The 14,083-nt window shown below is 33.1% G+C and overlaps 1 protein-coding gene across 5 annotated transcripts; it reads right to left on the reverse strand.

Annotated features, from left to right (window-relative positions):
• Positions 1 to 867: 867 nt before the first annotated feature.
• On the reverse strand, positions 868 to 13,753 carry LOC148622759 (acetylserotonin O-methyltransferase-like). Of its 5 annotated transcripts, none has more exons than XM_088572930.1 (8): positions 13,288 to 13,747; positions 10,268 to 10,517; positions 7,221 to 7,392; positions 6,670 to 6,810; positions 4,852 to 5,337; positions 4,572 to 4,712; positions 3,369 to 3,491; positions 868 to 2,465 (listed from the first exon to the last, which is right to left on the reverse strand). In XM_088572930.1, exons 1-8 carry the CDS (start codon positions 13,305 to 13,307, stop codon positions 2,242 to 2,244), a joined length of 1,557 nt encoding a protein of 518 aa, XP_088429056.1. In that variant the 5' UTR covers positions 13,308 to 13,747; the 3' UTR covers positions 868 to 2,241. The 5 variants fall into 5 exon arrangements, with proteins under 5 accessions (XP_088429056.1, XP_088429060.1, XP_088429059.1 ...); XM_088572934.1 differs by having other exon boundaries at positions 10,268 to 10,419; positions 13,288 to 13,742; XM_088572933.1 differs by lacking the exon at positions 10,268 to 10,517 and having other exon boundaries at positions 13,288 to 13,753.
• Positions 13,754 to 14,083: the final 330 nt, after the last annotated feature.

The following is a 14,083-nucleotide window of genomic DNA, read 5'->3' on the forward strand; positions in this document are numbered from 1 at the left end:
TTGATATTGCTTTCGTACTTCATGACCTTTCAAGAACCAATGTTCGTTTTTTTTTTTAAATTAAGGGTATGCATGGGATGAACGGTCAAATTAAAAAAAAAAAAGTTGTTGTTCTTAGCTGTACCTCTTACATGCAATATATGCATTTGATTGTTCTCATTTTATTCTTTAATGATTTTACATCGCAAAATTTTTCTGGACTATTGTATAATAACAATATTTGACAAAGTTCAAAATTCGTGAAGAATCAAGACAAGCCATAGACACATACACTTAATGCAGGGTTTAGGTCAATTGAAAAAACATTGATTATTTCTGGACTGTTTTCTGTTATATTTCATAGTAAACAGAACGCTTTTAAAACTAAAAGTGGCTTACTACACGAAAAACAAATAATTTACAATTGATCGAAGGTATTAGATTGAACACGCGCTTAAAGAAATTTTTGGAACACATTATCAAAGAAACTTGCTCCGAATAATTCAAAGAAAGGCCAATAATTGCATACAGAAATCAAATACGTCGATAATATATATTTTATGATACACCTTTAAAAATGCAATCAATTGACGAAACACTACGTGTTGGGTCCTACGATACAAAAAGGCATGGAAGCTTGATATCAATAAGAGGTAACTCCCTGAAACACGTGTACAGCATATCAAAATTCGCAATAAAAATAATCTGTATTTTTGTATTTAATTTGTAAAAAAAAAATTGGAAAATCATCATTACAAATTCATATTTGCAATTTATCTAAGACAGTTTTTTTTTAATGTATAATGTCTTTTTATACCACTAAAATACAATTGAAAAATTTTCCATTTATCCTTTCTAATGTAACACTACAAAATTAAAACAAGTTACTATACTTATTCATCATTTTATTATTTTTCAAACAACATTTCAGATATAAGTTACTACATAAGAGTGTTAGTTACACGTATAATTCAATCTACATCACAAATAATTCTTTTAATCCAATAAATTCGTTTAATGGGTTAAAGAACATTCTTTGGATAATAAAAACAAAATGTAACCCAAGAAAAGTTAATAACAGTCCAGTATATTTCGAATATCACGAAATACTGAATTTCCAATCAAATATATATGCAAGACAAATTTGGAGAGACATTGACAGTGTCAGAAACGCCCTTTAATATATATAATAGATGCGAAATTACATATTTATCTTTTACTTATGACATACTAGTGCTTGCATTATAAGATTTTAATCAATGTCCATTACAATATTGAATGTGCATAACACCTACACATTGAAATACAAACACTATGTACATGACCATATAAAAAGGTCTTGTTTTCCTAGAATAAATAAATCAAGTTTAAAAATACACCCCCACTCATTCACACCGAAAACAATGTGACAATGTAATAGACAAGAATATTTACAAAATGCCGAGTATTCTGGCAGAGGTATATAAATGAAATATGAGATCCTGTATCGAATGATAGAAATATAAATGAATGAAAATCAACCATTGAGGTATAAAGGACAAAAGATATCCTGAGAATATATATGATACATAGATAAACTCTATCATTGACCCCTGCAGTGTTTGCATATACTATTTTTCTCCTGCCTATCCAGAATCGTACAGCCCTATTCTACTCCTGCCTAACTAGAAACGTACAGCCCTATTTCGGATCAAAAAGAGTTTTCTCCTTCCATCTGTAACATTCGTTTTTACAATTTCATAAAAGGACTGTTGAATTCTGTTAAACCATAGTTCAGAGTGGTTGGTAAAAGTAGAATGTAACACATCATAAAAATTGTTTAAACATGCAAACTGTAACAGAACCAACGAATATATTTTAAACTTAGAACAATTAACAAAACGCTACACAGTATGATATTAGTGATTAAAAATTACTTGGAGATCGATGAAACATATAAGACATAACTTAACATAACAATGAGATCTGACTATCAAACAGATTGGTTTCCTTTACCTTATTATCTAGAATAATATAGTTGATATTGTGTGGTGGAAAATATACTTGGAATCAATTCTGAAAATACTGCAATGATGTAAAATATTGTCAATAAATAGTTGCTTAAACTATCTCAGGAGAACAGAAAAAGTAAAACAGACGATACCGTATGATCTAGAATCAATACCGTATGACCTAGTATATTATTATTAACAACATAACAACAACATAGTAAGAACAATGACCGACGACTATCTGAGAACCAAATTGGAAATAAATACAAAGTTAAAATGGCTTTTTTACTAAAATTGCATCACAGTAATTGAATCCATCAATGTTTTTGAATTGCACATTTGTGAAGCCGTGTTTGGCAAAGAGTTTTTGATATTCCGTGGCATTTCGTTCTCTTCCTTTCGACATCAGTGCCAGCAAGACATCATTTGTTGTACATAGCTCTGGGCCTGCTTTGTCATCCCTCAAAACTTTCTCCAGGACAAAAAGACTTCCACCTTAAATTGAGAAAAGTTCGTAGATATCAATTATATCATATCTGATATACCTATATGAAAAATACAAATGTTTGATTCTTTTTCATTTTAACATTCAGTATATTTTAAGTATATTATTAATATATACATAGCTTTACTAGACTTCTATTAGGCCAGTTTACAAGGTATATTTGCTCAAAGAAAACATATTTGTCAAAATGACTTGTAACAGATACAAAGCTTTTCCATCAAATGTCATGTGAATTCTTTCCATATCATTTTATCATGATTATTGCCATTGTCGTGTCACTTAATGTAATATTTGTCGATAAATCACTGGTTCAATTGATTTGTGTATCATGATAATTGTTGATAGGATTATTTAATACATGCCTGGGCCCCGTGCAGGTCCGGGTGTTAAAATAATAGGCCTGCAGGAGCGCTAAGCTTGTCGTAAAAGGCGACTAAATAGTGCTCAGAACCCTAGCCGGGGGCTAGGGCGCTCTGCCCACATAGGAACTGGGATGTGTGCCCCAGGTGGTGGAATGGGGTACCCCTGGCGTGTTACATGCTGGGGTTGTCAGGCTATAATACGGAAAACCTGACCGCAAACCATAGTGGTGCACCGTGTTGGGAAAGATGCCACGTTCCTCGCACGTTAAAGAACCCTACTGTGGTATTCTCCCGAGCAGGAACCATAGGGCTCCGCCACAGGAGGCTAAATTGCCCGACCCTACCCACCTCTCCCTTTTTCCAGTGGCAATCAAAATTTGTCGACCCCATTGTCCTTGTGTCCCATCCCTTTTTCATTTCATTATCATTTCATGTTCATTTTATCATCAATTTCATGTTCATCGTCTGAATATAGCTGAAATATTGCTGCTCGGACGTTAAACCACAACAAACAAACAAACAAATACATGCCTGGCGGTAACTTTTGAAAGATCTTGTTGAGTAATTTGTCCACACTTAAATCGTCCCAGCTATGAAGGATATGGCCCATGATATACAGATCTCCAGAGGGAAGGTCATCTTCGAAAAAGTCACCTGAAGCAAATACGGATTTTTTTGTATTTCTCTACAGTAAATAAGGGTGACAACAAAATTACGAAACAAAGTCTACAGTAAATCAGACAAAATAGATATTAGCTGGTATATTAATGGTCAATTCATACGAATTGGGGGTTAAATCTAGGTTTTACAGCGCGCCAAACCTCCCTCTTTCATTGCAGCGTGAATATACCGGTGATCATTAAATAGGATTTGCACGCTACAATGTCATAATCGGTAATCAGTAATCATATAAGTGCAAAGAATAATTTACAAAAAAAACATTCATTACTCATTGTTAAGAAGAAACTGATTATTATTCAACCAAGGACTGATATTAGAAAAAGAATCCTTATATCCCTGATTCAGGAGTCTGTTATGCAGATATGTATGGCGTTCAAGGAATAGCACTTTTCTAGCGTAGCAAATCAATTGTGAAACATAAAAAAAAAACATGCAGGAGATAAAGGTATATTTTGCACAAGTATGGAAAATTTATAATTGTTAAAACTAAAGTATTTTCCTTTATCATAAATCTCAGTACTGAGATTACCACTTGTTGAATTTCGAGATGTAGGTCCAAAAACGATACTGACCAAGCTATCTATAGTCTCCTTTATTTCAAGCTCTGGTGGATATTTTGAAGGTAACCATTTACCAAAAGTAGGATTGTTTATGGACAATACACTATCGATGTATCTGTATGTGACATTAAAGGATTCGAATCTTCTATACTTTTATTCTTTGCGAGATTCTGAAGAAAGTCAGTCTTAAACGAATACAAAAACAAGTCGACTAGGATAGGAGCATAATGAGTGTCCATTGAAATGCCAACTTGTTGCTGAAAAATAGCTCCTCAAAATGTCCTCCAAACTTCTTATACCATAGACCTAAAATTACAGGTCTATGTCCATGCTAATACGATATGATTCAGAATCAAATCAAAAATCTAACTATATTGACTATTACAAGTAGTAGAGCTTTTTCCAAAATCGACCAATCCGACAAAAATAAAACATGTTAATACAACAGTTTAATCTAATGAAAAGTACAGATAAACTGCTCCATAAGTCTTACCTGCCATGTATTGCAACTGCCCATCCGTGTTATTCGAGAAAAATTTCTGAGCAATTTGAACGACTGGTGGTAAATCAAACATGGTAACTTTCATTTTTGGGTAGGTCTTAGACATTTCCATTGAGATTCGTCCGGAGCCTCCTGCAATTACAAAGTCGGACCAATTGACAGTATGAGAATTGATACACTTAACAGAGTTTTGAATAGATATATGGTGTTGTAAAAAGGTTTGTAATTGACTGTTTGCAAATTGTCATGGAAATAATGTATGTATACATACCACCAAGATCAACTGCTTCTCGGTGAGGACTGAGGTCAAAAGCACGCACTACAGCGCTGGCGCATGAACACGAGAATGCATCAGTTGACATGATGAATTTCGATAACATGTCGCATGGTGAATTTTCCATGTTGCCATTTTTCATCATAGAGGATGGCATGGGTATTTTTTTCATCATGGCAGCCATTCCATTGGGAATCTGTGGCATTTTGTTTCCATTAATGCCATTCGGCATGTGTGACATGTTGTTACCCATCGACACATTAGTCATTGGTAGCATCTTGTTCGTACCGTTCGGTGGCATTTTGATTTTCTGTGTTTTGGTAGGACTCCCGGTTGGTGATTGTTTAGACTCCATCTTGCTTGCCACTGATTTCTTTTCTGGTGTTTTGATTTCAATTTTAACGTCTATGTGGTTCATTGCTTTTTTATTCATTTCGTTCTTCATGTCGGGAATATTTTTGTTTATGTCAAATTTTGGCATACCTAGAATATATCAGAAAAAACAACGGGTTAAAAAGACTTTAAGCAGTCAGATAAAATATATAAATGAGTTACTCTCTGATAGACATTGAAAATGTTTGTTTCACTCGTTACTGTTTTGTTTACAACACACGTACGAATTTAATTCGACAAACTTCCTTTCTTATTTTATCTAACTTGTTTGAACTTTTGGACCTCGTTTCCTGTTTTCATGTTGTTTGTCAAGTTTACCAACCTACCTGCAGCGAACCTATATACATCTAGCAATACATGACAGGAAAATATACACCACAAAATAATGAATCGAAAGCTTAAGGCATTATAGTAGATTGCTTTACTGCTTTATAAAAAGTATGCAGTCTAGTATAATTAGTATCTCTATCAGGTGCGTGACATATATAACATTGATACAAAAACAAGGACAGTTTGAATCGTTCTTTTATTCAGTGGTAATTATTTTTCTATCCTTGAACAACTGACAGTTGACACATATAAAGTGCAACACGTGTGCAACGTTTTCTCATTGCTAGATATTGTGTTATGAGTCACTTCATTCATACTTTTTATTGATGTAACATATGTACATTTTAGATAGAGTAAGACTATCCTTTCATCTTCGATTTTCTGGTCCTAAACATATGACTGGTTAGCATTACCACAATACATGAAATTTTATATAGAGAAATACTGAATAAAACAATTAAAGATTGTAGATTTCTTTTCATTAGGTAATCTACTGACAGTGTCTTCTGATCGGAAACACAGCGAAACGTTTGGACTGGAATTGTTAAATGAAAAATTACTGTACTGGAAAATGGGAAATATTGAATGGAAAATGGTGGATAAAATTTAAACCCATACAAAGAACTTAATAGAAGCATGATACTCTAACTTGTTTTAATTCAAATTATAGATATCCTTTTAGTTTTTAAGGGTTTAATTGAGACGATTGTGACACTTGGCAAAAGAGGATTTTTGCATTGTAACAATATGTAGGAGGCAAATGCATGGTAAAGTCATTGACCAAGTTTTATTATAGTGCATCGACTTATTATCATCCACATGTTGTTGGTACCAACCCAAAGTATGCGTCATACCATCAATAAAATGCATCAAGGCATTCAAAGTTAATTTGTTTCTTTAAAGGCGTTACGTGAATTCGTCCGAATAGATCTCACTAATATGATAATAAAAAAAATATTCTGAGTTATCTCCCATATACTTGATTGGACCTATTAATAAAATGTGACCGATACTTTTCTGTAGTGAAGCGGACAAAGACAAAAAGAGGACATTTAAGTAACATGTAAACATTTAGTAAATGCGCATGCTCACCATTTTTTAGTATGTCAGGTAGGTTATCTATTAATGGTGAACACATTTTTTCATTCATCATGATAAGTCCGATCATGGTAGGCTTTTTGGACCGTGTAAGATATTTCGAAGAACATGGCGAATTTCTGTAGACTTTAGCTCCTAAAATAAAATTACTTATTAATACGGATGAAATTTTTGAAAAATTAAGCAATAAGTGGAAATTTGTTATTCATTAGCAATTAGTTTAAGTTCATGTAACAGTATTGTGACAATGTAAACATTCTGAATACGTAATTATGAACTACAACCGCTGCTAACATTAAATCTTAGTCTTTAACCACAAAACAATGAAAGCGTCGCTCCATAAGTGTTCTTTATAAAGTTAATGTAATTGAGGATGTTAGTATAAATGTTTTATCGCTAGCATCGATGACGTATTCAGCGTTGTTATATTTTTGTAGAGATTCGTCACGAACTTCTATTTTTGATGCTCACCTGTTTCAAGACTTAATCATTTCACCGGAAACATTTAATTGTTTACAAGTAGACAAGCCTTACATTATTCTTACCTCTTGTGTTTTGATCCACGGAGATTAATTTGTATGATGTTAAGGCATTCAGAAGTCTTTCCAAAATCTCTAAATTGTACCCACACTTTTTCGATAACGTTTCGAGTGTTACAGGTTCTCCTAGACTTTCAATGGTGTCAAAAAAACCTGCCTCTAAGCACTGAACCATAATCTGCAAATAGAAATTTCTGTTATAAATGCATTGTCCAACAGTTAGCCGCTGCTAATAGTGTAAACCATGGTATTAGTGTTATTCGTAAGATTTTAAGTCGCATCTTTTTTAAAAAGAAGTAAAAAGCGAAATTTTACCCAAAAGTTAGGTTATTTTTCCGTTCAATATTTTATGTTTCTCGAATGTTGTCCTCAGGCCCATTTACCCAATAACTGTTATGAATTTCTCTGGAAATTCCAGTTTATGTTAATACATCACAACCAATCTTTAAATCAATCTCCTGAACATATTACTTCAAGCAAAACTCTGTTATCAAACTTCTTTATTTTAGGAACTGCGAAACATTTCAGCTTATCTTATCCTATACAGCTTGACGTTTATATTCCACTTCAGTGGCGGATTCATGGGGTGCAAGGGGTTGGCACACCATATTTATTTGAAAATTTTCATTTTCATGTATAAAATTGACAAAAATGGCAAGTAATTTCCTAGCACCCCTCCCCTTTTTCTGAGAACCCCCAGCTGGCACGACTCCTTTTCAAAGTTTCTGGATCCGCCCTACTCTCTTCATTATGTTTAATTCCGAGTAAGAAAGGTTTTTTTTATACTTACTTATACAAAGTCAAAATTATTTCAAATGATTTTCACCTGAATTGAGCAAATAAACTTTGTGACAGAGTACACGTGAAATTCTGGTGAATCGAGTCTTCACGTGAAATTCTGGTGAATCGAGTCATCACGTGAAATTCACATGAATTGTTCACATGAAGGTCGTGTTAAGTAAATTTTATGTGAAAAGCATGTTAATTTCATGTGAAGTTCAGATGAATTTCACGTGAAGCTCGATTAACATGAATTTCACGTGAGAAATATTTGCCTGTGTATTATAGTGAGTATTGTTATACTACAACGTAATGAAAATGTGTTTATCCAGTCAACAGTTCTACTTTGTGAGATGTGAGAGAGGAAATGGAATAAAGTTTTTATTTTACTCAAATATTGTCTCGTATATTTGTATTTGACGAGATAATCTTAAAGCGAAAGATTATACTAGTTCGAAAAATCAATTGATTAGTAATTATATGAAATTATGGAAGCGTGAAAGTATTTCTTTTGATATAAAGATCAAGCATGACCAAGTAGGCGTTTTATTCTGAAGCAGCAAAATAGCAACACGATATAACGTATGCTTAATATGCATGATATGTATCGTAATTAAAAAGCTGAACGTTTGTCGAATGAATGCGTTTTCAGAGTTTTAATGAGCAATCAGGAAATGACAAAAAGATGGTCTCCGTTCAATTATAACCCGCTTGGTTATCTGAAACAATATGTGAAAAAAAATCACAAAACTAACGAAACCGGGATTTTTTTCTCCCATTTGAATTCGAGATGAACATAAAGAAAAATGCTGCAGGGTAATTTGAATTTTTAAAAAATCCTTACATTAGACACACACAGAATATGTCCTCAAATCGTCAATGAGGAAACACTAAGCTCAATTGGACTAAAATACAATATACATTCAAAATGTACTTATATGTACATGGTATGTATATTTTTATGAAACTTATCAAATCAACCATGGCAGGTGTTCCATTGACAAGGTTTGGATTTATCAGAGAGAAGTTTCATTAAAATCCATCATGAAGTTTAGGGTATGTTGTTCTGAAAGGTATAAAGAGATTCCTCTCCTTTCCTAAATTCAAACATGTACAATGTACTTCGAAACACACGAACAGACCGTTTATGGCATGTATATTTACATGTAATATTTTGGTTGTGTAAAGTTGGGTTAGCAAGAACAGACGGACAGACGGTCAAACACATTAAACCCGACAAAACCATGTGTGCGTGGTGTAATGAAGGCACAACTATTGCTATATGCATGTATGTATCAAGAAAGTACAAAACTACAAACTAATATAAATGGGCAAGGAGAACGTACTGAGTTAGATACTGGAAAAGCGTTAAGTTCATGTAGTAGTTTGCATTTGACTTACGCTTTCAAGATCTAGGCAGTGACACGATGAGTAGATAAATCAAATGATGTAATTAATTTATACTGACGGAAGGCAGTTATTTCTGTTGGTTTCGTGTACTTTTGTGTGACGTTTGAAGGTACACTGCTGAATAAGCTATTAAGATGTAAACACAATTGACCTTGGAGATTAGAATGGTTTTATTTGGATTCAACCAACTATAACAATGACCAGGTTATTATGTAGTACTTAGAAACTTAGCGCTAAAATATGTTTATCTGAAATGCTTGGGAAACCGTTTCTGGACGAAGGTGAAGGTAAAAAAGGGTTGTGACATTTCGTTTAAGTTGTATCTCCTGTTTGTCCTTGTTACTATAATTGCTTCACTGTTACCTTATCCCCGGATTCGTTGACATAAACTTAAACCGACATATTTTTAAACTGTCTTCGAAAATGAAATGGAACTTGACAGGATGTCAAAATTTTAGATATAAACTAGTATGCAATAGCTTTCTAGTTTTTTTTTAAAAAATGGCTTGTCAATAAAGACAAACATTTCGACCAAAGTGCACAAAAACTGATTTGTTTGTACTTCAAGACATGTCGATTAATAATATTAATACAGGAGGTAAATGAATGTCAAACGTGAAAAGCTATTCTAGAATCGCCAAAGGCACATACATGTATATTTATAGGCAGTCTAGAGATGAGGGGAAAAAACTAAAGAATTTGAATACTTGACAGAACGTTTTCTTCAGATTGGGAATTCATAATACAACAGTTTGTAAAGAAAGATAATTCGTGGTGATAGAGCACTGTATTCTACAGAATGGGAATTTTAGAAAAAAAATGAAGTTTCATAATACATTTTCGACAAAATGATTGTGAGTTACCTGCCCCCATCTAAGGTAATGGGTTTGTAACTGCTCCAAATACATCGATGAATAGAACATTGTTATGACCCGATCAGATACTAGTGAATAACACTCTAATAAGGCGTCCCACGCTGAAAAAGCTGAACCTGGAACGAACACTATACCAAAACCTGTTGAAGGAAATGATTCAATTTCATCAGCAAAACCAGTATTTATACTGGAATCTGATGTTTTCGGCTTCATTGAAAATCCATCGAAACCGCTGTACCTAAAAAATGACGAAATGTTTGAAGCAGCATGGTATGTAGTCAATAGCGACTTTATCAAAGGACTACAGAGAATTCGCAGTCTCCTGTGAATATATATATATAGACGACGATACGCAAAGAGATGCCCTATTGACGTCTGAGCTTGAGATTCGTGGTAAGTCCATAACAATATACGACAACGACAGAAATCCAAGAATAACAAAGCACGAGAGGTCAACTGATATAAGAGTTCGGGTAAAAGATGTTCCGCTATCTGCCGACGATGGGCAAATACTGCGTGCCCTTGAAGAATACCAATGCTCTGTTATTAATTACTTCCGTGAGAGACTAAGATACCAAAATATGCTTACCAATTGTCAAACTGTGAATAGAATCTTCATCTGTGAAGGCCAACCGCTCATTGAAGTGAGAATGGTTATTCAGAAGAAACTGAGGAGCCTGTAGATCAAACACAGCCTCCAGCTATCAATAGGGCTGTGAGTGATATTAACTTTGATAGGCATCTTGCTATATCAGGAGGTAAACTCCCCTCACTCTCAGTCCATATTGTCAGACATTATACAGGGATCTGAGAAATTAGTAGGCAATAACACCAGCCATAGAGGTGCAAGGCAAAAACTAAAACCTTACATGAATAAGTCAATTGCTTTCTTATATTTTTAAAATAGTCAAAAACAGATAACTAATTACGTATCTCGTTAAGATATTAGCATGACTCCAACAAAACCGTCGACTAGTAACCGACTGGAAAAATTACTAATTACACCGTGCTACATGAACAGGAGCGGAACAATGCTAAGAAATACAAAAACAATTTTGACAAAAAGGAATTCGTGATAGAACATTTTTCGACAAATTAGGATTATGATACAACGAATTTTTCTTTAGAAAAAGAATAAATGATAGAATATTTTGTACAGATTAGGAATTCGTGGTAGAACATTTACAAAATGATACTACTTTAAACTTACTTGTTGTAAAGAAGTAAAGATAACTATTTTAATAGAGCCGTTTTCCATAACCTCATCATCTCCTTGTTTAAGCAAGATATCCTACCAAAAATCTTGGTATGTAAATTATATAACCTTTGTTGGTTTTAAATAATTTTACCAAATAAATAAGGCGATAAAAAATGTAGACCGGGTCTTTTCTTTTGAACTGCCATAACCCCAAAACGATCATGAAGTTCTTCGGGACATTATCGTTACCAACTGGTGGGTTTATCAGACTTTTCTGAATAAGGTCTTGTTAATTTTATCCCTGAAAGGTTGTCTGAAGGATACCACCAAGTTGCTAATTTTAGAATTTTGGCTTTGGGTGGAATTCGATTTATAACTGTGTATTGTTTTTGTTTGTTTTTTTTTACACCCAGTTATCACATACGTTTTCTATGCTTTTACCAATGTTGCTCTTCTTTGTGACATCTTTTGAAAATAATACGACACGTATTTCTGAGAGGAATGACAATATATTTTTCATTCGGAAGTTGAAGTACCATTTTTATAAGATTTTAGCAGTCGTACGATTCTTTGAGCTCAACAAAACCTATTGGTTGCAATACCTTTGGCCTGAAATTGAATATCTGCTCTTAAGTTGTATGATAGATCAACTTGCTCCGACCCGCGACATTCTATAGTTACGTAGATGTTTGGAAATCCTTGAACTAATTAGGTTTGTAATTAAGGGTATCACGCTTTGCCACCATGTCAATCCTAGTGTACCCGAATGACAGTACCATGCACATTTTCACATTTTTTATGATTGAAAAGTATAGATAGATATATAGATAACCATTTGATACCAGATTGAATATCAATAACACTTACCTATTTAATGATAAAGTAATTAACTATACATAAATATTACTAGTTGTAATAGTAAGCTTTTCATGAGTAAACTGGTCAAAATGGTTTGAAGAAACATTATACGTTGTACGTACGAGAAATTTAATCGCTTTCCAGGTTTCTATGCTGAGTGAGATAATCAACATTACAATAATCTAATGAAGCTTGCATATTATTTGATGAAAAAAATAAAAATTAATAAATATAGACTTAGAACAGCACAAACATGACTGTATGTAATAACTTGTAAGAAATTAAGTGTAACTGTTGCCTTAGTGGCATATGGTGCTCAATTATGTAACAAGTTCTAGTCATACACGTTTAAATGTACTGCTGTGAGAAGCATTTTGTCCAGGTTTATTTTACTTAGAAATTTTCGAAAGGAAGAAATTAACAGTAAATTTGTAAAAGCAAAATTTTTTGGACTAATTCTCTTCATAAATATAAACTTTTGTGAAATAATACAGACTATTATGATTCTGTATTTAGCTAAGACAGTATTTTTCATATGAGTAATCTACTGATAAAAACTTGATAGGAACATTTTGCTTACTATTGTTTTGACCACACGTTCTTTTTCGAAACATATCGACACATATGAATTAATGGAACTGTCGCAGTAATAATAACACATTACTAATTAGCCGAAAGTTCGTCAAGATTGAATTGTAAAGCGTTCATTTTACGTAATAATTTAAGACAAGTATCGCTATCAAATCCCTTGCGTGAAGTCAAAATTATCTCGGTGCATAAAGATCAGAGAAATTAGAGCGAATACATTATTATGCAACAGGAAAGATAAATAGAAACACATAATGTTATTATTTTGCATAAGAAAAAATAAAACTAAGGAACATAAAAATATTTGTATGGTTGATAAAAAGATATATCTATGAATAGTAAATAAAAAGTTTTTAAAACTCACCCTATATTTAGTTGCACCATTAACAATTTCCAAAATTTCGTCCGCTAAAGGGTCTGATCGAAGATCCATTCCATTTTCCATAATTTCAGTCATTTTGATGGAGAAAAAAACTGTCAGAAAATTTCCAAACTAGCCGGCCGGCTTAAAGTTTCTGACAGGTTGAAATCAGCTGATCGGAGGTTTATATTGTGGAAACGAGGTTAAACATTATCCATTTATGGTATAAACTCCCACCCATTACCTACTTAAGCACCAATCAGAACACAAGATAGAATTCATTCAAAACTAACAACAACATAAACATACATTAACTTGTATATGTTCACCGATATATTATTGTATAATGTACAGTATTACGATCGATTTCTTTAAGTATAGGTAAGTTAGCCATGATAGGATACAAATTCTAGAACGTCCATTTGTTAAATCCTCAACGTATTACTTCATGCGTTGATCGTCACAAGTATGTCTGACTTTGTACCTGTGCACTGATATCTTTATACAAACTGGTACATTGTCACGCTTATATAAAACATACCCTATTATTATTTTCACATGGGGTTGAATTGGGTTTTTTTTTTATTTTTTTTTTATTTTTGAGTTTGCAGGAAAACTTAACATTTATTATATATTATACGTTATGAAGTCTGCTTTTTATTATTTTTTTTTTTTCAGTAAGATGTTGACGACCGAAACCCTAATTATAACACTTGCAAATTGGAGATTACTCCAATACAATGTTTTACAAAGCATTTTGCTAATGTTTTAATGAGCTTGTACGTGGTTTTAACGTTAC

This window comes from Perna viridis, chromosome 3 (assembly GCF_037379345.1).
Source record: "Perna viridis isolate PV_CMFRI_1.1 ecotype Kerala chromosome 3, ASM3737934v1, whole genome shotgun sequence".
NCBI classification, from domain to species: domain Eukaryota; kingdom Metazoa; phylum Mollusca; class Bivalvia; order Mytilida; family Mytilidae; genus Perna; species Perna viridis.